General features: G+C 31.5%; 3 protein-coding genes and 1 long non-coding RNA gene across 5 annotated transcripts in view; 2 read left to right on the top strand and 2 right to left on the bottom strand.

Moving 5' to 3' along the window:
* LOC140443365 (uncharacterized) overlaps positions 1-8,298 on the bottom strand; it is a 51,000-nt gene extending 42,702 nt beyond the window's left edge. The window contains exons 1-3 of one of the 2 annotated variants that reach the window (XM_072534590.1): positions 8,157-8,298; positions 5,775-6,115; positions 5,405-5,692 (exon numbers count right to left, since the gene is read on the bottom strand). In XM_072534590.1, coding sequence (XP_072390691.1) covers positions 5,405-5,692; positions 5,775-6,095 — 609 coding nt within the window. In that variant the 5' untranslated portion in view covers positions 6,096-6,115; positions 8,157-8,298. Of the gene's footprint in view, positions 1-5,404; positions 5,693-5,774; positions 6,116-7,848; positions 8,004-8,156 lie in introns of those variants that run through there. The other variant, XM_072534591.1, reaches the window with a different exon arrangement.
* A 1-nt stretch (position 8,299) lies between these two features.
* Positions 8,300-26,278, top strand: part of LOC140443366 (uncharacterized) — a 32,131-nt gene continuing 14,152 nt past the window's right edge. Inside the window, exon 1 of the mRNA XM_072534593.1 lies at positions 8,300-8,364. The gene's annotated coding sequence lies outside the window, so the exon portion shown is untranslated. The remainder of the gene's footprint in view (positions 8,365-26,278) is intronic.
* On the top strand, positions 11,152-18,669 carry LOC140444280 (uncharacterized). The gene is made up of 5 exons (XM_072536028.1): positions 11,152-11,340; positions 11,668-12,382; positions 12,906-13,439; positions 13,680-16,070; positions 18,497-18,669. Exons 1-5 carry the CDS (start codon positions 11,152-11,154, stop codon positions 18,667-18,669), a joined length of 4,002 nt encoding a protein of 1,333 aa, XP_072392129.1.
* LOC140443367 (uncharacterized) lies at positions 19,355-26,111 on the bottom strand. Its single transcript, XR_011951198.1, has 3 exons — positions 25,831-26,111; positions 23,529-23,739; positions 19,355-19,547 (listed from the first exon to the last, which is right to left on the bottom strand). It is a non-coding gene; the product is annotated as an uncharacterized lncRNA (long non-coding RNA).

Genomic DNA, 26,278 nt, shown 5'->3' with positions numbered 1-26,278 from the left:
AGGAACATATCCTAAAGCCATCCTTTTTTTAACAGAACTGCCTAAAGGCATATTAGTATCTCTTTGGCTCTTCCCCTCATATAGTTCAAACTTAACGCAGTATCCATTAGGAGTATTTAAACACCCTATCACGAGACATAACATTTGACACAGCCGGGTTGTAGGTGTCAGTCGATTTCTCCTAATACATTCTTCGATTTGGAAGTTTCACATATCCAGAAAGCAAAAAAATAGCCAAAAATTTATAGAACTCTCCAGGAGCAATTGTAAAAGATTCATTTCCATTTTTGTACTTCGCATATTTTTGGGACTCTTCGCAAATTTGTTGAACAAATTCCAATGACCAGAAAAGCTTAAAAAAAATCAATTGTGCGACCTCCTGACTCGATCATATCATTTATGATTTTAGGTCGATTTTAAATTTGATTTTTTTTTAAATTAGAATCCTGTGGCAACTCTTCTACAAAATGCAAGGGTTTCCACGAACGTCTTGTTTTTTCGACTTTCAATTTTTTAGGCTTAGGTATGTTCTTTGCTGATCCTGTTCTCATTTTTGAAGTAGAGGGTTCCAAATGCAATTCCATCCTTTCACGGTCTTGTGTAATTATTTCCACCTGAGAGCACTCTGCTATTTTCTTCCTCTGGAACTTCATTGATATCCGTGTCTCCGTCGTTTTCAGGGGGAAACAATGTAATGTCTATTAATTGTGCACCGGCAAGTTCATCGTCACTATCGGACTCTTCCAGACACGCTATTAGCTCTTCGGTAGTGAGTGGTCTCCTAAAATAAAACAAATATAAAATTACAATGCCTAACTAAACTAATGGTCATAAAATCCTAACGTATGAATTTTCATACGCTTAATTTTTGAATACCCTCGGTAACACAAAGTGATTCTGTATACCACTAAATATAAACAGTAGTGTAATATAACCTCTAAATGAAAAAATAAACAAAGAATTTGACTAAAAACATAACAACTTATCAATATTTTTGTATAAAGACTTACCTCCTCTCCCACTTTTGACGGAATTTAGTTGTCACGTCATTTTGATTTGATTTAGAAGCCATATTTTTAACTAAATACACCAAATAACCGATAAAATATAAACACCACACGTTGTTTAATTGATATTTGACACAATAAACAGAAACCAGCGCCGTCTTTTCGCTGCAAGGTTAAACAAAAATGGTATTTTTTGCGTATGAATATTTAGACGGTAGGTTTTGAGGGGTTAACTGGCCATTTGGTCAACCGGCCAGGCTCTGGTCCCAGGTGGCTGGTTAAGAGGGAGTCTACTGTAAATTAATTTTAACATTTTGATTTCCCATTTGGAAATTGTTTTCAAAATACAAAAGATTAATAATAAGATTTATTAATGTTTTGTATTTTGAGAACAATTTCTGAAGTGGAAATTGAAACATTAGAATAAACTTATTTATTTTAAAGTCAAATTGTGGCTTATTCCCAATAAAAATAGTAAATTGTATTAAGATGTCACAAGAAAAAAGGCACTGTCTTGCTTGTCTCTTTCTCGCTGTGGGAAAATTAATTCATTTATTCATTCTTAATTCATTCATTCAGTATTAAATGACCATTCACGGGAGATGTATTGAATTTTATTAAAAACGTAAAAAATTACGTCTTTTAATAAAATATTTGTTTAATTTTTTTTTTTGAAGGTAGTAGGTGTGAAAATAAAATTAGTTCTATAAAAATGAAATAAAACAGAAAATAATTCTAACACTATTGCCTAAATTAAAAATAATTCCAATCAATTAGAAATTCTAAACCAAATAAAAATCTTAGCGAATTAAATCTTCAAACAAACCCCACCTTGTGCCAAACAGAAACCAAATTTATTATTCAACGCCTTTCTCATGGCGTTGAGTTCATTTGCTGAGATGTTTTGACTAAGTTTGATTACCTTTTGTCTCAGTTGCTCCAAGTTGGTGGCTTGCTTTAAGAGTAATTGGATTGGAAACAATCAGTTTTATCGTTCCATGTAATGCTACGATGGGTGTTCATCCACAATGTGGAGGAGAGACTAGTGGGAAATACAATTCTGCTGTGTTAAGGTAAAAGGCAGTAAGTGACATTTTTGTCAAAAATTAGATTTTAATGTAGCCTACCTAAGTGTTAACTGCTCTTACTTTTACAAAGGGTTTGAAGCACATTGATAGTCAACTTACACCACAAATAGCAATGGCAAAAAGCAGTAACCAACAAAGTATCTCTCAATGTGATGGTAACAGACAGTATCTAAAGTCTAATTACTGCTATTTGTCTACACAAAGACCTGGAACACAATTTTAAATGTGAATGTAAACGGCAGTATCTACTTATTAAAGTAGATACTGCTATTTTCCTTCACATTTGTATTCCAAGTTTGTATTATAATATCATGACATAAGGCAGTATCTTCTCAGATACTGCCATTTGCTTAAACATCACCTGATTTAATATCCGTTAAAATAAACACATGGCATAACGCAGAAAGTTTAATTTGCAGTTTCAGACCGTACTTAGACTTGTTTAGTCTACCATTTGGAGTGTATGTAAGGTGTTGTATTTTGTGGAGTGCACCAACTGTTTAAATAACATGTTTACCTCACGGGGTAAATATTTAATGTCCTTGGTAACACAAGCAGAAGTATCAGCTCAAGACGGTAGGTACTTATATGTTTTTAAAATTAACGCTTTTTTGTTATAAATGAGTAATATGTCTACACCAGTTTTTGCTACAGTACCAATTTTGATTATATTTATAATTTTATTTTGTTGTTTAATAATGATGTTGTATATTGTATTGTTCTTTTTTACTTTTGTCTAATATCTAGTTGTCTCTAATTCTTTGTGTTAATTGTATTTTATTTATTAGTCAGTTTTTTTCGACTCTTGGATGTTCGATGTTTTTTCAAGCAATTAATATTATTATTATTAAAATTAATAAACAAATTTAAACTAAATAAAACCATTGATTTGATTTTTTTTTCGTGAAATACTGCGAATTTAATTATAAATATCTTTCATATTTTAGACAGCACTTAACTCATCAGTATCGGCTATGGAAAAACAAAGCGACAAAGAAATTACTACGACTACTGTAGCACAACTGCCCGTTTTTAAGACGTATGTGCCAGAAGCATCAGATCAAGAAGGTAAGTAATTGGTTGTTTCTTAAATTCGGATTTAACTCTACATAAACTTTCATATTTTAGACCTTTCAACACCTGGTTCATTGGTTAACAAGGCACAAGACAACAGAAAAATACTAGATGAAACTAGTGGATACTCCGACAATTCAATTGATGATCCAAATTATCTCCATGAGACTGATAGTTCAGAAGACAATAATATTACTGAAGGTAATGAAACTGAAAACATAGGTGATGAAGTTCGTACCTGAAATAGGAAAATAGTAAGAAGACATTCAGAAAGGAGAGAAAGAGATAAGAAAAGTCATCAGTTAAGGAGACCATATATATGCAAGAAGAGATGTGTAGAAAAAATAAAAGAGGAAAGAAGAGTAGCCATTTGGAATTAATTCTATAAAATGGATTACAATGCAAGAAGAGCTTGGATACATGGTTGTATTATACAAAGATAAAGCACATGGAACAACTAAGGTGGAAGTAAGAAAGAGAAGTAGAACTTTAATCTATATTTTACCACATGAAAACGCACATACACAGAGCATATGTAAAAAATTATTTTTAAGAACTCTTGGCTATGACGAAAAAAACGATCGAAACAAACGATAAGTTTATCACAACGATGTTACGCAATTCAAGACCGGAATCAATAACCCCAAATAAAGATAGACAGGGATCAGCAGATTACCGGAAGCCAGAAGACATTTTTTACAAGACGACATGTGGCTTTTCATCTAACCTTTGCAGCAATGGCAGACAAGAAGAGTAGAAGCAGTAAAAAAACATATCAGTCTTGTGCCATGAAGGAGTGGCTGGAAGAAAGGCAGAGGAAGTTGCACATTGTAGAGCTTTAGTCGAAGAAAGAGACGCTGTTAAAGTATTGTATTGAACAGACAATTTCTCAGCCCAAAATAAAAATTGGTGCTTATTTACCATGTTTGTCACAATGGTAAATACAAAAATGATTGCCACCTCTCAAATTACCCTAAAATATTGTGAGACAGGCCACACCTTCATGAGTGCGGATTCAGTTCATCACAGTGTGGAACAGAGCATGAAGATCACAAATTAAGGAAATATTTATGATGAAAAAAAAATGAACGTAATTTTTTGAAAAACGAAGATGATTTAAATTGGAAATCTGGAGATTAAAAAGCCAAATAAAAAAAAAACGGATAGACCTTTGCTTTGCGATATATTTGTGGTATAGTTCAGACGGCATTTTATAAAAATAATATTAACGACGAAAATTTTAAAGAATATAATTTTCTTAAAGAAAATTTTAAACTAGAAATTCCTAGTAAACTACGCGATAATTAGAGAGCGATCTACGCGTACAGGTGTCCCTACGCAAAAGAAACAAGGTATAATTTCGCAACTGTACCCCTCATGCCTCAAAACAGACGGCATTTTTGCTATTCATTAAAAGAAGATAATGTAGAAAACTTAATAAATTTCGAATAGTTTTTTCAGTATTATGTAATTAATTACCATTTTTTCTTTTCCATTAATGTGAATTACATTTTATTTTTAATTTGATTATACTACCGCTTCATTCTGCATTTTTGTTTTTATTTTCAAAACCGATATTTACATAAAGCTGAAAATTATACATTTTTACTTCTTAAGAAAACAACCTGATTATTATGGTAAACAGCAGTAACTGCTGAATTTTCAGCCAAAAACCAAGTAATACAATTGTTTTGTTTGTCAAAAATTAAGATATATTTTTTAATGTGTTTTAATGTTTTTCTGCTTAAAATTAAATAAATAATAAATTGTGTGGAAGAAGATATCCTAAATTGCAAATAGCTCAAAACCATTATTTTGGCACTTACTTACTGCTTTTTACCTTATCAGGGCAGAATTGTGATCTTTGTCTACTGAGTGAAAACATAACGTGGGTCCACTTTGGTAGATATCTGGATAATTTTGTAATACCCACCATAAATTTTTTCTGTACCTATGTATCAAAGGGTCTCTATCCATCTTAGTTCAGCTTGTTTCTTAGCAAAAGACACAATTCAACCTAGTACATCCTCCTAGATAGCTAAAAAGGCTGTAGTTATCATGCATGGGTGAGATAATTCTACTATAGTTTCATAATGTCTCACGAGAATTAAAGAAATGTAATTCCCAGTAATCTTAACATTAAATAACAACTAGAGCAAAACAGAAGTTATTTTAAAAAGTCCTTTATTATTACTTTAAAAGACTTGAGTTTGAGTTTTTAATTTTTAAACTTACGCTTGGGGGTTCTTGTACTTCAGAGGTTTCAGTTGTGTTTGAAGATTCAGGTATCACATGATTTTCCTGAGGTTCTGGTTTTTCTTCCACTGGTCTTGATGGTTCTTCTTCTGTGGTACCATTAGACTGAGGCCTTTCCTTTTCTACTGAAGGTTCTTTACCTTGTACAGTGGAATTTGAGTTGGAATTGGAATTTGATAAATTTTGTGAGGAGGGGACACCTTGTGGAGTAGAGGCTGTTGGATTTGTAGCTGGTAATGTTTGGACAACAGGAGGTAATGTGTTTTGCTAAAAACATACAAAATATTTAGATCATAATTAAAAAATTTTAAATAAATAATTTTTTTAGAAATAATTTATTATTACTTACGTTTTGTGCATTTTGAAACCCACTGGAATATGAAACATTTTTTGGTGCATTGTAAACCTGACCACTGGATGACTGATTGTTAGCCAAAGGGTGGTTACTAGCTGGGATAGCACCCATATTAAAAGGAGAACTACCACCAAGAGAGAAATGGTTCTGTTGAGATGGCGGATGATTATGTGCCATATTAGTATTTGGATAAGGGTTTTGAGTTATAGGCCCTGAAGGCTGTCCGTATGATACTGGAGCCCCCTGGGGATGCATTGGTTTATTAGGAGTTGCTGAACTTGTTTGAGATGTGACAGGATTTAAAGTTGTGTTCATTATATGTTCTTCTCAAATGCCTGAAAATGAATTTCAACAATATGAGTTACCTGTAATACAACTATATTTTATATAATAGAATAATACAATATCCAATTAAATAAATGAGAATATATGAGAAGAAGAATAAGCTGACGAACTTGCAGAAGAACTGGTATAAAATACTTTGGTTTAGGGTTCAATTAAAGGCAATACAACTCTCACTTGGAGAACATACTAGCTTAAACACATACCAAAATGTATATTAGATAGATATGTGCTAATCAGGCTTAAGTACTGTGGAAAACAAGCAGAAATCAGCTTAGGTTTCCTCACTGGATATGCACCAGTCAAGAGACACCTGCATACAATGGGACTGTTTAATAGAGAATTAAACTGCAGACTTTTAGTAGAAGACCTGAAACAGTCAACCATATCTTATATGACTGTGAGTAATTAGACAACAGACAGCAAACACTTTTGGAGATTACTGAGGGACTCCAAAACATATAATCATCCTCTAGTTCTTTATAAGCTGGAACAGGGTTCCAGAATCCTGGAATGGGTATCATTAGTGAATAAAAGATGTACAATAAGCCAACTGGCTACAGTACAACTGGTTTACAACAGACCACTTCTATAGAAAAAAAAAGCTGATTCCAAAAACATCATTAACAGTTTCTTCTATTTGTTTTAGATTTTGATATAGACAAAACTTAAATATTTCAGAAATGTTCATCTATAGTGCTGCAAGACCTTCTTCATTGTCAGTAGAATTATCAAAAATTTGATTATTGTTTATTATTTGCCTAATACTTCTAGGTAAGGAAGTTTTATCTTCACCATAAATACCCTTAATTTCCCTTAATAATCCAAAAACTAGTATAATTCATATAAATTCGTAATTATATACTTTTCAACAAATATCTCCATCAATAACTATAAATATATCTAGACACTTGTCACTTTAAATTGAAATTATTGATTAATAAGTGTTTTTTGAGAATGAGAATGCTATTAAAATTAGAGTTTTTTTTGCTATTTATAGTTGGCAAATACAATTAAAAGAGAATAAAAAACCAGCCTGTGAAAAAGACTTACATGGCTTATTTTGAGATTTAACTAGGAGATCAAAACATTGTGTTGTTAACATGTTTTTATAGCTAAAATCTGGTTGAATGAAGTTTGGGTAAACACAAATAGATATATGGCAAAATGTGGACATAGTTTAAAATTTTGGTTTGTCTTTATATTGAGCTGTTCAGAATCTGAAGTCAAATTCAAGGTACCAAAAAAATGAAGAAAACAAAAAATTTTAAATAAATATTTTTACATTTCATATCAAATAAATAATTATCCCATTTATTTTTAATTTCCTACAAGTATTTGATCAGTAAACAGAAACACTCCCAATAAAAAGAAGAGAAATCTTGTATTTCTCAGTATGGCAACATTGTAAAATTAATGATAAAAAACTCAAAACATTAATACATCAAGCGGAATAAAGTTATAATTAGCTATTTCAGTAACTTGTAATTGCCTCTTGGAGAAAATAAAAAAGCATTCAAAGAATTGATACAAAAAGTTTGTATCCAATCATAGTTGATATAATGCCCTTGAATTATGTAGGTGCCTAGTGTACAAACAGAGATCATAAGCCTGTAAAATGTGAATACTATACATTATGCACGTGAGAATCATTACACAGATATAATATCTAGGGTTAAAACTGGTAGTTGGATATTTAAAATATTAATTATCCAGGCTATAATACCTGACTACCGGCCGACTTCAAACACACCTTCACACCTATAAAACAATAACAATAAAAACAAATACCAACACGAAACAATTGCCAGCACACAAGTACAACTTTTATTAACGGATGAAATTAGGATAAAAAATCAGTATATCCTATTAAAACCGAATTGAACATTGTTTACGGGTCAAACAGCTTGGGGTATCTACTTCAATACTCGAAATTTTCACGTTGAATGTAACAATTTTTAATTGCGCTTTGCACTTGTTTTTATTAGGACGTTCAGTTTTATATAGAGAACACCAAACAACTAATTTACTCACTTATTTCCATAGCAGTCGATATAAATTTTATTCTATTACACAAAATTACTTTTCACTTATGGCGTCTGTAGAACGAACAGTTACGAACAGAAACAGATCATGATCAACTCTCTCACTCTTGCTTTCGCCGTCTTTCAGTCAAGTTCTATTTCAGACGCTTGTCGGTAGATGGTGTCAAATTGGTGATCCAGCGTTCTGTCAAAGCACAGTAAGTAACGTAACACGTAACGAACGTAAACGCAAAGAATATAATAAATATGTATACAATTTTGTATTTTTAATGAAATAGAGATTTTCTTTTCCTTTATAAATATTTTTTACAAATAAATTTATGTTTATAGCATTTTTCATATAAAGATGCTTGCACGTCACAATTTATATAAAGTGACGTCACTTATATTTAAAATTTCCAGAACGTCAACCTTAGAGTTCAAATTTTCCTAAGACAGCTAATAATACGAAACCCATACGGAACTGCTCGATCTTTCATAGACGTCAACATGGTGTAATAATTATATTGATTAAATAACCAAAAACATTTGTTTTTATTAATAATATAAATTTTATGAAATTAGTCTTTAAGTCTAAAATTCCACAAAATAATAATTTTAATTAAATAGATTAGACAATTGTACGCAACTGATACAGGAATACCTCAAATTTTATTGACAGTTCAGCGTGTGGTAAAAGTGTATAAAGTGTTGCCGCTTTTTTAGAGTAAGAATTTTGTTTATGTTTTGATTTCTTACACAATTTGATCATAATATAATGTATATTAATAAATTGTATTTATAAATACATATTAAATTTAGATTAATAGCTTTAAAAACTAATTATTGTTGTGTATTGTGATTGTGCTATGCCAAAACAAATAAATAGTCTGTAGAAAGCTGATAAGCTTTCATATAAGATAGATTATTTTGAACAAGAAATAATGGTGGGACGTTTTTACTATTAAATCCCTAAAACTAGAGGTAAATTTAAAATATATAATTTTGTATTAAAATGTTTTCTTATGTATTTTATTGTATTGCAGTAGTCTTAAAACTAAGTTTATTTACTGTTTATATAATAGTTTGACAAATAGTTGACATTTTAAAAATTCCTCACTTACTAACTATTCTGATGTTTTGACAACGCTGTGGGGTTCTGACATCGTAAATCTTGAATGACGTGCAAGCATTTTTATATGAAAAATGCTATAGTTAACTAGTAAGTAATTTGATTTTGTTATCACTTTTGTTTTATTAAATTTATTTCTAAACCGATTTCTCAGATTCTCGTGTTTAAGTTCCTTTAGCATACAGAGTAAGTAGTTCCTCTGTATTGTTGCTTATGAGTACTATGCCATTGGTAAATTTTGATGATTTAAAAATCTGTCATCGATTTTAATTCCGCGCTTTTTCCAATTTGCTTTTTTGTACACATCTTCTAATACACGAGTAAATCATTTTAGAGAGATCGTGTCTCCCTGTCTAACTCCTGTTTCCGATCTTATTTTCCTTGTCGTTAGATCTTCTGCTAAGTTTATTTACATAATTTGATTGTCGTATATATATATATATATATATATATATATATATATATATATATATATATATATATATATATATATATATATGTATATATATATATATATATATATATATATATATATATATATATATATATATATTTATGTATATATATATATATATATATATATATATATATATATATATATCTTTAAGGAATATGACCGTTTAATTTAATATAAAAAATGTGCACTCGTAAGTGAAAGGGATATTTTCGGTCAATTTGGAGATTAAAAAAGAAAAGAGTTGTGCTACTTTATCTTTTTATTGAATACGTTTCGCCCACTGTTCAATGGGCATCGTCAGTTCATCTTTAAAAGATCTGTAGCATTAAGATATTAGTATGGTGAAGACACATCAAAAATTAATTTACTAAATAAAACAGCAAAAACACAGAATGCCGGAAGATTCCCAATTTAAGTAATTTTATATTAATTAGTTTTATAATTTAACTTTTAAAAACATTGATGGATTCTAAAATCTATCAAAAAAATTTAATTGTATCTTAATGCTACAGATCTTTTAAAGATGAACTGACGATGCCCATTGAACAGTGGGCGAAACGTATTCAATAAAAAGATAAAGTAGCACAACTCTTTTCTTTTTTAATCTCCAAATTGACCGAAAATATCCCTTTCACTTACGAGTGCACATTTTTTATATATATATATATATATATATATATATATATATATATATATATATATATATATATATATATGTATATATATTTATGTATATATATATATATATATATATATATATATATATATATATATATATATATGTATATATATTGTTGTGGTCTGCTTTATGATGTTTTATTATTAATTAACACTAATTTAATTAATCCAATTATTTAATTAATTAATTCACTAATTTATGCAGGGTCACAAATCAATTACTATTAAAAATTCTCAGGGTGCCTTTTTAATTTTACTTTAATCAGTTTACTTTATATATCTCTTCTAGTGGGTTCAGTATCTCCTAGTTGCTCATAATCGGGATAGAACAGGAAACGGAACTAACATTAAAACAACATAAATATGCACACAAATTATTATTTATTTTCAATAAGCAATACGATGAATATTAATAAATAACTTTTGTGGGCAATTATCTTTCCCAACAAACTCCTATACTCTAAATTTAATTTTAATTACAAACTATCTATTGATCTGTTTTATAATAATATCTACTAAAAAAAATGACCATATAAAAATATAATTTATTCACAAAAAAAATAACTCTTTGAAACTTGGAATCTTAGTTCTTATGCTTATATTTGATTTTATCTTTAGAATATCTTAAAATTTTCTTTCATTCAAATTATTTGACTAGTTCGATTGTAGCAGCGGAAGCGAATAGTTCTCTGTGGTATCGAAGTGCTAATTAATTGTTGTTGTTGTTTTTACCAAAAAATGGAATTAAATACAGATGGCAGAGGAAATCCACCTGACAGAGGAAGGATTGACGATGTTGCTAGTAATATGGATTATGAAGTTAATGAAAAACAAAAGCAGTTTGAGGAAATTATAAATATTGATATTAATACACAATCAAAACAGGTACCGATAACAAATTCAAAAAACTTTTTACCAGATTATCAGGTAAGCAATAAAACAAATATTAATATAGGCCAGTCCATAATGTCAGAGGTGAAAAATAAATACAGTCAAGGTGACCAAGGTCCTTATTTTGTTTTTATGCAGAATAAGGAAGGTAACATTGGCCGATTGCATCGCATAGCGACAGCACGATTAATTTTAGGTGCAGTACCTGCAATTAAAGATAATATTGTTAATATTAATATTATAGGAAAAAATAAAATTAAAATTGAATGTAACACATATAAAAGCGCTAATATTTTAGTGGAATGTAAAAAATTAATAGAAAGAAATTACGATTTATATATTCCAAATTTTTTTACTCAAAAGAGTGGGGTAATTAAAGGGGTAGACAAAAATATTTCAGAAAACGAATTAAAAGATATTATTGTTCCAAGATACGGCAATTTTAAAGTAATAAACGTTAAAAGAATAAAGCGAAAAGAAAATGATCAACTGGTGGAGACGGGTACGATAGTGGTGTCTTTCAGAGGCCAAATGATTCCAAAACAAGTAATCATTGAACGAATGATATACCAAGTGGAACCTTACGTTCCGAGAGTAATACAATGCCTTAATTGCATTAGATACGGACACGTTACGTCACAATGTCGAGGTAAGAAAAGATGCAGCAAGTGCGGACAGGAACATGATTCAGATGTATGCGATTTAACAGATCCCACTTGTATATTATGTTTCGGAAACCATTCAGCATTAGATCGAAACAAGTGCGCTGAGTTTGAAAAACAAAAGGGCATTAAATATATAATGGCAAATGAAAATATACCTTTTGAAGAAGCAAAATTAAAATACAGCAGTAGCTATAGGACAGTCCTGAATTCAACAAACACAGGAAATAGGTACACAGTGACAACCAAAAGAAAATGGAGCGAAGGAGCTCAAAATAAATCAGTTTATCCTTATTCAAAAGAACACGAAAATATACTGGACACTGCAAGCGCCTCTGCTTACCCGTCGCTACCAATTATAAACAACCCATTATATCAAAATCAAACAAAAATAGTCCAACAAAACTCACTAACTAGTAAACAAATTACTGATAATATAGTAACAATATTTAAAAATTTCTTAGACAAAAACTTAATTCCAATAGCAAACAAACAAATTTTAGACGACATTAAAAGTAATATAGAAAAAGTTTTAAATGGCCCTAGTAAATAATAAGATTTTACAATGGAATTCACGATCAATAGTGAACAATAAAGGCCATTTTGAAAAGTACATTTTCGAAAATAAATTCTTAGCTATTCTTTTAAGTGAAACTTGGTTAAAACCGAATTCAAAGATAAGTTTTTCCCAATATAACATCTTCCGTGAAGATAGATCAGATGGTTATGCAGGAGTAGCGATATTATTAAGAAAAAATATCAATTTTCAGAACAATTTAAATTTTTATAAAATAAATAATGTCATGTGCGTTGCAGTACAGATTAAAATAAATAATAAAATCTTAAATTTATATTCCATTTATGCAAAACCCAAGTTATGTGTGTCAAAAAACGAATGGGTTAAATTTTTTATTAGTTTACAAAAACCTTTTTTAATAGGGGGAGATTTCAACTGCCATAATAAAATGTGGGGCTGTGATGTCACCGATCAAGAAGGTCTTTATCTTTTTGAGGCTATGGAGGAATGTGGACTTAATTTCCTAAATGATGGGTCAGAAACATTAATTCGTAGACCTATGAATTTAAATAGATCTGCTATAGACTTAACAATTTGCTCTAGGGATATTTATTACAAATTTAATTGGCACACAGAAACTTTGAGTCTGGGCTCTGATCACTACCCAATAGTAATAGAATTTAACCATAATACTGATAATAACGTTACTAATAGTAATGATGTCATTGAAACTAATGATATATCTAGATCTAGAATTACATGGGATATTAAAAAGGCAGACTGGGCTTTCTTTACCTATCTCTTAAACAATGAAAAGAATAATAATATATCAGATGGTTCAGAGCAAGAATATTCCACATTTTGTGACTCAATCAATTTAGCTAGTAAATGCTCTATTCCAGAGAGGAAAAGGGGGCCCAATGCAAAATTTAATAAACCATGGTGGAATGATGATTGTAGGAACGCTATAAGACAACAAAAAGAAGCTTTTTTGCAGTTTAAAAGACTATCTAATTACGATAATTATTTAAAATACCAACAAGCAGAAGCTTATAAAAAAAGAATTATTTTAGGCAGCAAAAGAGCTTCTTGGAAAAACTTTTGTAATAGTTTAAATAAAAATACACCCATTAGCAAAATATGGAAGGAAATAAGAAAATTAAAAAACGTTTATAACCCTCCCAATAATCCGATAGTTGTAAATGAGTGGACAGATATATTTTTTAATAAAATTGCTAGACCTTGGGTTATAGAAGGAGAAATTAATCACAGGAACCCTACGGATAATAGACATGAAAATGACGAAGCAAACACAGACAACATATTTCTCACACAAGCATTTAGTCTGGAAGAATTAAAGAACTGCCTAAAAAGACATAATAATTCAGCTCCAGGATTAGATGGTATACACTATAGTATGTTGTATAATTTACCCATACATAAGAAAGTTCAACTACTAAATGTAATAAACAATATCTGGATGAGTATGGATATACCACGTGCATGGAAAGAGTACATTATAGTTCCAATTCTTAAGCCACACAAATCACCAAACTGTCCGGATTCGTATAGAGGCATTTCTCTATCATCATGTGTGTTAAAAACAATGGAAAGAATGATTAAATGTAGACTAGAATTCTGGTTAGAAAAAAATTCTAAAATACCTGCAACACAATTCGGCTTTAGAAAATCATGTTCTACGATGGAAAATTTAACGCACTTAATACTGGATATATATAACTCATTTTCCGTCAACAAGTCGGTATTTGCTACATTCATAGACATAGAAAATGCATATGACAATGTGAACCTACAACTTCTATACCACAAAATGAAAGAAATCGGACTGCCAGATATACTCTGCTGGAAACTTCACCAACTTTACATCAATAGAACTCTTTATCTTCAAATTAATAACAAACTAATAGGACCGAGAGTTTCAAACATCGGGTTACCTCAAGGGAGCATCTTAAGTCCAATATTATACACTATTTACACAGCTCATATAGGTCAAAGCATAATTACTAGCAAACAAGGTAAAATATTACAATTCGCAGATGATATATGCATATATGTAGATCAATTAGAAATAGAACAAGGCAGTAGTAAAATAAATACAGTATTTAAACATCTACAAGAAGACCTAGATCAAATAGCATTAAACATATCTACCAAAAAAACACAAGCTTGCATATTCTCCCGAAAACGAAACATTCCAGAAGTAGTGGAGTTGCAAAATGTCTCGTTTAAAGTTCAACCTAAAGTTAAATATTTGGGTATTATACTGGATAGGAAAATGATTTGGAAAGATCATATTGAGTACATCGTAGCAAGAGCTGACAAAGGGTACAATGCGTTACGAGCAGTAAACTATACAACCTGGGGAGCAGATCCCAACATAGCATTACTAATGTATAGATCATACATAAGATCAATATTAGATTACGGATGTTACTTTTACAATCAAGCCGCCAAAACCCATCTTCAAAAAATAGACATCCTTTCAAATAAATGCCTCAGATTATGTATAGGAGCTTTGATGAGTACTCCAATATCAAACCTAAGCGTAGAATGTAATGAACCACCACTATGGTTAAGAAGGAAAACTATGTGTGAAAAATTTATAACTAAAATGATAACTAAAGAGAGCATAATATGTAACAACTGCCACAAACTTTATATAAATGACCTAACCACTGAATACTGGAGGAAAAAGCCAACATTACTTCTTGCCGAAAGTTACAATAGAATAAGACAATTTAAAAATAAGCTATACACATCAACTCTGCAATCCATGTTTCAGATAAATCTAAACAATATACCAAACATACAACCAACCTACATGAGAGATTACTCGAAATTTCCAGTTTACTTAAGGAATGCCATGTTTAATGTGGATATAGAAACTTTATTTCCGGAACATTACCAAATTTATACCGATGCCTCAAAAATGAATTCGAGAGTGGCCGCTGCCGTGTGGGACCCTAGGACAAGGTATAAAGAGGGTATACGACTTAATGAAAATTTTACAACATTTTCAGCAGAACTTATTGCAATACTGAGAGCAATGCAGTATATAAGCAGTATAAACAATAACGAAGAGAAATTTCTAATCCTTACAGACAGCAAAAGTGCTTTACTTAAACTGGAAAGTTTGAAGGACATATCAAACTACATATATATTGACATTATTAAAGCATATATCGCACTTAGGGCTAAGGGCAAACAAATATCATTTTGTTGGGTAAAAGCTCACTCTAATCTTAAACACAATGAAATAGTAGATACTCTAGCTAAGAAGGCCACCGAACAAGAAAATGAAAGTAAATATAAATTAACATTAAATGATGTTTACGCTAATATTACCAGCAATAAAACCAAAACCTGGCAACAATGGTATAACAACTCAACTAAAGGGCTATTCTACAAAAACATACAATTAAATATTCCAGCTAAATCATGGTTTAATCATTACCACAGCGAAAAAATCGTTGTTTCATACATATGCAGACTTAGATTTGGACACTGCCTAGTTCCAGAACACAAATTTAAAATAGGTCTTAGTGATAGTAATCTTTGTGAATCTGGTGAGTTAGGATCTGCAGAACACATGATACTAAACTGTAGACTAAAGATAATAGAAATAAATCAATTCATGAATCAAGTATATAGAGAAACCAATATTACAAGACCTTTTAATCTAAAAACAATATTATCTAGTTTAGACGAACGTGTATATGAGATCCTAATTAAACACATACTTAATATAAAATTAAAATTGTGAACTATTAATACCTGTGTTTATCCCATTTGTTTACCTATCTTTCCGTGGTCTAGTCTTGTGTTTGTGCATTGCTCTGAAAGACCCCTGAGCAGAAGTACTCCTTGTTGACATCCCTTATAATGTAATTTAAAAAAAAAAAAAAAATGAATAAATGAATAAATAAATAAATAAATAAAAAAAAATAAAAATAAAAAAAAAAGAAAATAAAAAAAAAAAAAAATAAAAATAAAAAAAAAAGAAAATAATAATAAAAAACACACAATAAAGAATAATGTTGAATAATACTAGAATATATTTTATGATATAGATATATCTATATAAATGTGTAATATTGTATGATTGTAGCTGAAGATTAAATTATCCATTTATTGTTATAGAATCTAGGTATATCTTTAAAATACAAAATCTTATTTTAATAGTAATATGTGACATAAATATCTGTAGAGCAAAAATAAGTTCGGCTAATGGATTAAGTCCACAGTCAGGAAATTCGATGACACACACACAATTATTTGACTGACCTTTATTTTTTTACACCAATGATGTCTCCTCTCGATCAAACCACAGTTTCTTCCTTGATTGATTATGTCCGGCTACCATCAAATCTTTCCCGTTCTCAGCATCGATCCAAACCGCATACCAGCAAACTACTCCTCCGAAAACACAAGCCCAAGCCTCTTTTGACCGGTACTCTTTATTCACAAATTCTCCTTTCTTTCTCAATTATATCTCGTGGACTATGCAGACTCAAAAGAGGTATTAATCTTCTCGATTTTGATCTGCTCTCAGCTTCCACCTTTTTCACTAACAAACGAAAACACTGGTACTCAGATTGACTACACGAAAACACGTCTTCTCTTCTGGTCTGCCGGTAACATAATAAAATTCTTTTAATCTCTCCCAGACAACCTTCTCAACTCTCTCATTCCCACCATTCCTTTTTAACCAATCATAAGCATTCATCTTTCCCACTTATTTTCGATTTAGAAAATTTCCAACATGATATTTAAAACAAATAAACTACTTTCACTCAAATTACTTTTCAGAAACCATTAACAATTTTGCCTTTTTCAACAGAAATAAGTTTCCAAATTCTTGTTATCTCATATCTAAATCTAATTCTTATTTACTTTCGAAAAATGCCCACCGCAAAATACAATTACAAGTTTATTCCTAAATCTATAATTATACGGGTTCCATTGTCCTTTCACTATTCACTCAGTCTTTCACGGAAAAACTCGTCAGGGTCCCGTCACGGAACAATGTTTTCTCTTATTCTAACTATTACAAATAAGTACAGGGTTGTATTTTAACTTATATGCCCGCGGTATATTAAAATAATAAAAAAACTCTATATAATATATATATAAATATAAATCAATATATATATATATATATATATATATATATATATATATATATATATATATATATATGAGTATAATGTAAGTGTAATCAATCCTTGCGTTATTCATTACTTCTAATATGGCCCAGAGTTCGCTTCATTGTAATCCACAAACGTCAAATAGAGAGGTTCATTGTATTCAGTACACTTTTATATAAGTGTATGTATTGTCTGTACAACAGTTACTCTTCCCATCAATTTAAATGCCTTTCTATGTATACGTAATATAAATTTCTACAAAATTGTTTATAACCATCTTAAAAATTAAACAAATTTATATTTAAAAAATAAAAAAAATATAAAAAAATAAATGAAATTTAAAAAATAATAATGGGGAATGATTTCTAGCTATTCGTAGCACCGATACCCAGAGGGTAGCGGGATACTTGCCGTGTAACAAAAACTGACACCTGGCAGTAGGTATAAAATGCAAACCCATGAAAATGATGAATTATGATTTATGTTTAAGGTCGCTGCCTAGAGATCGTCAGGGCACGTCTGGAGCCGACACTGGACGTGATAGCATGCGGGATGTCGATGGCAGGGTGTTGGCGGGCCTCTGTCATACAATCAGCTACAGCCCAACTGTGCCCAAGGTGCTGCGCTGCAAATTAGCACTCAAGCGGGACGACCGAGGCAGCGCATGAAATTGACTGTTTATATTTTACGCTGTTATTACAAGGTGATGAACCTCGGTTGAGAAACGATCGTCTATCGACAACATCTGTATGCTGAATTTTGCAGGGAGTACCTAGAGATTCAAGGATCTGAACAGGGAATAGCAGATCAATACCGGGTAATTATAAGAAATAATCTTATCTCAGAGACTAGACGCGATACCATCAGAAACGAAGTCGAACGGGACATTCATATCCCAGAGCTAGTTGTAGATCAAATCCCTAATGAAATCGCCAACGAGCAGACTCCTGAGCCTCTAATACAAGAAACTCAACCTGTTAATACGCGCAGGACAACGAGTTGCACGATAGCCTGGTAAATGAAATGGCACGTGCCGCACAAAAGTTTAATGGGACAAACCCATTTAGAGGCTACTGCTACAAAAATAAACTCTTATAAGAAACTAGGTGCGCTGTTACAAATTATGAACACTGAAGTCCTATCTAATTATATCGTGGAAGCCCATACATTAGAATATTTGTATATGCTGATTTACTGTGCAGCAATAGCAATTGCTAATGATATGTGCATTAAGATCAGAATACGACGGGGTACTAATATCGGAAGGACTGAAAACGGAATTGCATCCTGGGAAAACGAATGCTGAGGAAAATTGAATTATTGCGAAGGCATATTGGACAAATTACGGAATACATCCGAGGAGTAATAAGTCGAAAAGTAATTAAAAGAGCTGAAGAAATAATTCTGAACACTCCAAGACACTCAGAGCATGATCCAAAAAACAACACAGCTCAACACTGCCTGGACACGTTAAACCAAAAATTCTCCGTTTATTTAGGTCGCCTAAGGAGATACAAAGTTAGTAACAACCGGAAATGCGACAATATACTTTTTTAGCATGAAGAGAAGGCTTTCTATAGGAAACTGAATTCCATTGTAAAAAATAAAACTAAATCCTACCCAAGCCAAGAAGAAATTCATGAGTTTTGGGGAAACCAACACACACACAACAGATTGGTATAAAATAATATATTTATATTATAAAATATTTATTCATCATTGATTATAATTTTTTTAAGAACAGATAATCCATATTATTATTAGTATTTATTATCAATTATAATATAAACATTATTTAGGAAGTAAATATCTGCAACAAATAAACATTGTTGCTGTTGAAATGATTAAAGATGAAATAATAAATTTGCGATTATTTTTTCTCTTCTTTTTCAATACCTGTAAAAAAATAAAAGTAAGGAAAAACATACTACAAATTTACTTACATGTATTATGATTATGGTTTTAACGCTATTTTCTGGTGACATTTTTATGATACTTAGGTACTATCTTCAGTTGGAATTAATCGCAATTTCCATTGAAAATACGTTTTCTAAAAGAAATTTCCGAAGTGGGAATCGAAACTTTAAAATAAACTTATTGTCAACTAAAATTGGGTTAATTTCCATTAAAGATATTAAATATTGTATGATTGTGATATAAGGAAAAATAAAGTAGCGTTCATAATTCAGTGGATAGGTACTGGTTTACCAAACTGGACGGCCCAGTATCGATCACGACATAGACACCAGAATTTTTTTAATTTTTAATTAAACCAAAATTTGACCCAAATATTCCAGTTTTCTATGTTTTACTGTGTACATTACTTCGCTTTCTTATTTATAAGATGGAGAATATGTAGCATCATAGCATTCTCAGTTTCAATTTCAAATTATATGTTTTAAATAATTTGGACATTGGAATGAAAGCAACTCTGGTTTTTTCAATTTTATGATTTTATTTCCTAGGAATGGTCCCTTCTTCTTCTTCTTCAGTGCCTTATCCGGTCCGGATGTTGGCGATCATCAAGGCTATCATGGTTTTGTTGACTGCTCTGCAAAACAGCTCCGCTGAGGTCATCCCAAACCATTGTAGGAGATTTTTCAACCACGAGATACGACGGCGTCCCGGTCCTCTTCTGCCAAATACTTTACCCTGCATAACAAGTTGAAGAATTCGATATTTTTCTTCGTTCCGCATCACGTGGCCGAGGTACTCAAGCTTGCGTTGTTTAATTAAATTAAGCACTTCTTTTTCTTTTGTCATGCGCTGTAGGACCTCAACGTTGGTGACATGGTCCACATAAGATATTTTTAATATCCTTCTGTATATCCACATCTCGAAGGCTTCGATTCGTTTTTCAGTGGCTTGCGTCAGTGTCCAGGCTTCAACTCCATACAGTAACACTGGAAGAACGTAGCACCTCACTATTCGCATCTTGGTTCCCAAACTGAGATCACTGCAGCACAGCAAGGATCTCAACTTAATAAATGTAGACCGTGCCATTTCAATTCTAGATCTAATCTCTTGAGCGTAGTCCCATTGTACGTTGAGGGTAGTTCCGAGGTAAGTGAATCTGTCGACTCTCTGGATCTCTTCGCTACCTGCCATTAGTGCCCCTGGATCTAAATTTGTACGGCTGACAACCATGAATTTAGTTTTCTTAATATTAAGGTTCAGTCCGTATGTTACGCTCACAGTTCGCACTCGGTCTAGTAAGGCCTGCAGATCGTTTAGGCTGGTTGCTAGTAACACAGTGTCATCGGCGTAGCGGATATTATTGATGTATTCACCGTTCACTCGGATTCCCATGTCTAGGTTTGTGAGGGCTTCATTAAAAATCTCCTCAGAGTATATATTGAAAAGAGTCGGCGATAGCACACATCCTTGTCTTACTCCTCGCATGATCTTCACTTGGTCGGTAAGCTGGTCTTCGACCTTGACTTGAGCACGCTGGTTCCAGTATAAATTCATGATGATCCGAATGTCCTTCTCATCCAATCCAACTCTTTGTAGTGCGGTGACCATCTTCTGGTGCTGACAACGGTCAAATGCCTTGGCGTAGTCAATAAAACAAATATAGACATCACAACTGACATCGCGGCATCTCTGAAGTAGGACTTGTAAGGTGAAAAGTGCTTCACGTGTACCCATAGAATTGCGGAATCCGAATTGCATTTCACCGACATTTTCTTCGCATTTCTTGTAAATTCTGGCATGTATGATTTTAAGAAAAATTTTAAGTGCATGACTCATAAGACTGATAGTTCGGAAATCTTCGCACGTTTTCGCAGATCGTTTTTTTGATAGCGTTACAAATGTTGACAATAGCCATTCCTCTGGGATATTACCTGAATCGTATATGGCGTTGAACAGTTCAGTTAACTCCTTCGTGCTCACTTCACTCACAGGAATGGTCCCACTGTTCATTTAATACTATATCCAGATATGTGTATGTTGACACTCGTTCTACCATTTTTTTATTGATGGTAAATTGTACTTCTCCAATTCTTCTAGCTCATATTTCTTTTTAATTCCAGCTACTTTGTTCATTAAAATCTGTAATCCTTGAGCAGTGTACTTAACTTTGACGACATAAGCATAAAACATAACATTATAAAGAATTTAACAATAGAATAAAGAACATCGGAGACAACTAGAAGATCCAGAGGATCTATGGAATTAATTTAAAAACCAAGTTAACAAAATCTCCACAATAATTATAGAAGTATCTTAACCAAGAAAAATAAATGGATGACAGAAGACGTTTTGAAATTGATGGAACAACTTCGACTTATAAAATCGAATGAAACATAATATAGACGTCTACAGAGAAGAATTAAAAGGGAGATAAAATTAGCCAAAGAAAAATGGATGAAAGAAAGGTGCGACTAAGTGGAGAATGTGATATCTAGGCACGACTAATTAATGTGCACACAAAAGTAAAAGAAATAAGCAACATACTTAAAAAATGAGTTTCCTCTATACTAGTTGACAATAACAACAAGATTATTGTAAATGAGAACGAACTAAGAAGAGTATATATCAGAGTTGCTTGTAGATGACAGAAGTAATATTACCGAATCCTACCAAAATTGTACTGACGGCTCAAAAATGATAAAATCATAGCTAGAACACGCTTTAAAAAAATGCTAAAATTAGAAAAGCTTGTGGTCCAGATGATACACTAACTGAGTTGTTGAAGCTAATAGATGAAGATAACATAAAAATATTAGTAAAACTTTTTAATGCGATATATAACACTGTAGTGATTCCTGCAGACTAGCTTAAGTCCATCTTTGTCGCAATACTTAAAAAACACAATGCTAGAAAATGCTCAAAATATGAGCCACACTCTCAAGATTTTCCTAACAATACTCCATAACAGAATTAGACGCAAATGCGAAGATTTCGAAGATACTAATTTGATTTTAGAAATGCCATAGTAACTAAACAGGCACTTTTGCGCTAAATATCCTATTACAAAAATAACGTAATCAAAGAAAAGATGTATTTGTATGCTTCGTAAACTTCGAAAACGTATTCAATATAGTACATCATGTAAAATGAATGCAGATACTAAGAAATATAGGAATAGATGACAAAGATATTCGTATCATTAAAAATCTGTCCTGGAATCAAATTGCTATCGTAAAAATATTTAAAAAAGGCACTTTAGAGACAGACATATGGAATAAAAATTAACGGGAAACTACTTAATGTATCTGATTAGATACGCTGACGATACAGTAATTTTGTCAGAAAGGTCTCAAAATTCTGCTTGATCATATTCACGAAGTAGAAGAGTTTAAGTTGATAAAGTTCACAAAATTACATATTTGGGATCAACTAGATCCAGACATAGAAATAAAACGCAAAATAGCAATGACTAAAACTACTTTTATGAAAATGAAGAAATTTTTTTGCAATAGTCATCTCAGTTTAGAGCTAAGACAAAGAATGATTAAGTGCTATTATGTGGTCTGTATGGAGCTTTTGTATGGAGCAGAAATGTGGACATTAAAGTATCAAGCATGAACATAATTAAAGCATTGGAAATGTGGATTTATAGATGGATGCTGAAAATACCTTGGACAGCAAGAAAAACTAATGAGGCAGTAGGGTCAACAAAGATAAAGAATTGCCAAAGACTGTTAAACACCGGAAAATGTCTTATCTGGGACATATAGTGAGAAAAAATTGATATAGAATACTACAACTACTGATGATTAAAGGTAAAATAGAAGGCAGTAGAGGTGTAGGAAGAAAACATGTTTCTTGGTTAAAAAATATTCGTGAATGGACTTTTAGTTGTAGATTTTTGTATTATATGTTAAAGATGTTAATATATTAAAATTAATTGTAAAATCTTATACAAACCTTTTTTTCAAATGTGTCCAATGTATTGTCCATAGACCGAAGAACATGCTGTAAAGTAATTACTGCAGGTGTTAATTCTATATCACATATATCAATATCATCTCTTTTTACAATAGGTATCACATTTGCGTATTGTTTTTGCACGTGAAGGGAAATTTGGTTTAATATCAGCTGAATATAAGATTTGTCGCATCTCAGGCTAATTACCTTCCTGAAAAGTCATTATTAATCCTAAAATACTAATATTTTTGTACATGTTAATTGTTAATACTAACCACCATAAATTTTACTATACAAAATTAAGATATGCTATAGATCAGGACTTTCCAATCAGGGGGGAGTAGAGAGATATCAAGGGGACATGATTATTTATTGATTTTTGTATGTATTAAATGTACAGTTTAAAATTGACCAATCAGTAATACAATAAATACCCTGTTTCCAGTAACAACAAATCATTTGGAAATTTCACTAAATGAATCTGTCAATTATTATTTAAGTTCCATCTTCTATCAAAGCTTAGAAATCATCATGGCTATGCAGACCCTATTGACTGCCGCTCTAAATAATTCTGCATTCCTCATTCAAACCATTCCCTCAAGTTCTTAAGTCACGATATTCTTTGTCTTCCCATATTTCGCTTTCCTCGAATTTTGTCTTGCATAATAATTTTATAAAATGAGTATTTTGCCCTCACATCACATGTCCTAAGTACTCAAGTTCTCTTCTTTTGAGAGTCAATATTATTTCAGGTTTATTTCCTATTCTTCTAGTACCTTCTGCATTTGACATTCTTTGAGTCCATGATATTCATAGGATTCTTCTGTAACACCAGAATTCAAAGGCAGCCAACTTATTCAGATGCACTTGTTTTAATGTCCATGCTTCCAAGCCATAAAGAAGAGTAGTTAATACATATCACCGAAACATCCTTAGGCGTAGTCCTAACCTTATATCCTGACAACAAAGAAACTTTTTAAGTTTAACGAATGATGTACAGCTGATTCCTAAAAAAACTGATACAACTCTTAAAGGGTATTTTGTAGAAAATTGAGCAGTGTATTTTGAAGAATAAATACTTATTATTTACATACTGTCACTGTCACTGCCAAATCTTAAAATTTGTCAGATAACTTATTCTGTTCAACCTCAACCAATGGCTCCAAATGTTAGCAAAGAACTAAAAGCAAGAATTGTAACGAAATTAGAAGATGGTTGGTCACTATCTGCCGTAGCGAACCATTTTAACGTAAGCAGAACAACAGTTTTTAATATTAATAAAAGATGGAGAGAACAAGAAACGCTCGAAAGAAAGCAAGGTTCTGGAAGACCAAAAATATCTACCGCTCATGAAGATTGTACGCTTTTGGAGAGATTATAAGAGAATCCTTTTGAAGATGCGAAAACGCAAGAATTATGTCACAGTTTCCAGGAAGAAAGACAACAACTTGGTGCAGAATTAAAGCATCACATTTTAGATACCGAACTGCAGCAAAAAAAACAAGCTCTTACACCAAAACAGAAGCAATCAAGACTTATATTTGCTTTAAACCATCAGCTACAAAATCAAGAGTTTTGTGACAGGGTAATATTTACAGATGAGAAAATTTTTCAATCTTCTAAAAACGGCAAAACTGGGGTGTATAGACCAGATAATAATAGATTTAATACTCTACCTGTTGATAGATATCGAGTACCTGGTCATTTTAGCGCCAATGTATGGGGATGTATTTCATCTAGAGGAATGGGAATGGTATGGCATAATTGATAGCAGGTTTGTTGGGCAGACTTATCTTAATATTCTAGAAAACATCATGTTTGCCAGTGTAGAACAGTTGTATTCAGAGAATAATTTTATCCCCCAAACAAGATAATTTTCCTGTTCACACTGCAAATATAATAAACCAATGGCTCCAGAATAACAACACTGAAACCTTACCATGATCCAGTGAGGGATTAATTATTAATACTTAAACAAAAAACAAATTGTTTAATTTTTAGAACAACCAGATCAAATGTGGAATGTCCAAATATTAAGTTATTAATAAGTTTTGTCTGGTTAAAACTTGTCATAAAGTCACCTAACAGCCAGTGGAAGTACAACAGAGTTTCTAAAATTATCAAAAGCACAAAAAAACCTAATTATTCTATCTATGTAATTATGAGGATCATTACTGAACTATATAGAAACAAATTAGCTACATCCAGTTGTTACCAGACTACCATTTCCCAAAATTGTAATTAAATTGGCATAAAATTTAGGATGATTAGTAATAATAAATTAACACTATTTGGGTCTTACTCAGATGGTATTCCAAGATCCTTAACAATGTTCAAAAATTTTTTTCTTTTTTCTTCATTTTCTATTCCTAGTAACTGCAAATCTAAGTCACTCAAAATCTTTAAAGTATGGGATTCAATACCATTGTCTTTGAAAATATCAATATATTCTTCAAAGTCTGTCGATGTTAAAATTGTTTCTAAAAGGCCCATCTTATTCTACTTGAAACATCACTCAAATATTGTATGTAATGTAATTAAAAATTTCGGAATCGTATACCAAAGAATATACTCTTGTATACTCTTGCAAAATGTGCAAAATAGGTTATGTTTTATGTTGTTGTTTACTACTCGCTTGGTTCGGTTGCGGTTGTTGTAAAAATAAAGTCATGTTTTAAGAATTTGAATTCTATTCAAATGACAACTTTTTATGTTGCTGTATTTTCTATCACTTGTCACGTTTGTCAATG

The sequence above is a fragment of the Diabrotica undecimpunctata genome, chromosome 6 (assembly GCF_040954645.1).
Source record: "Diabrotica undecimpunctata isolate CICGRU chromosome 6, icDiaUnde3, whole genome shotgun sequence".
NCBI classification, from domain to species: domain Eukaryota; kingdom Metazoa; phylum Arthropoda; class Insecta; order Coleoptera; family Chrysomelidae; genus Diabrotica; species Diabrotica undecimpunctata.
The sequence above is the reverse complement of the archived record's forward strand: the minus strand, read 5'-3'. Positions and strand labels throughout refer to the sequence as shown.

Coding starts and splice junctions, on each gene's coding strand:
- LOC140444280 (XM_072536028.1), top strand. CDS start 11,152: ATGGAATTAAATACAGATGGCAGAGGAAATCCACCTGACAGAGGAAGG. Junction 12,383..12,905: donor CCAACAAAACTCACTAACTA/GTAAACAAATTA, acceptor CTTTTTTAATAG/GGGGAGATTTCAACTGCCAT. Junction 13,440..13,679: donor ACCATGGTGGAATGATGATT/GTAGGAACGCTA, acceptor ATAATCCGATAG/TTGTAAATGAGTGGACAGAT.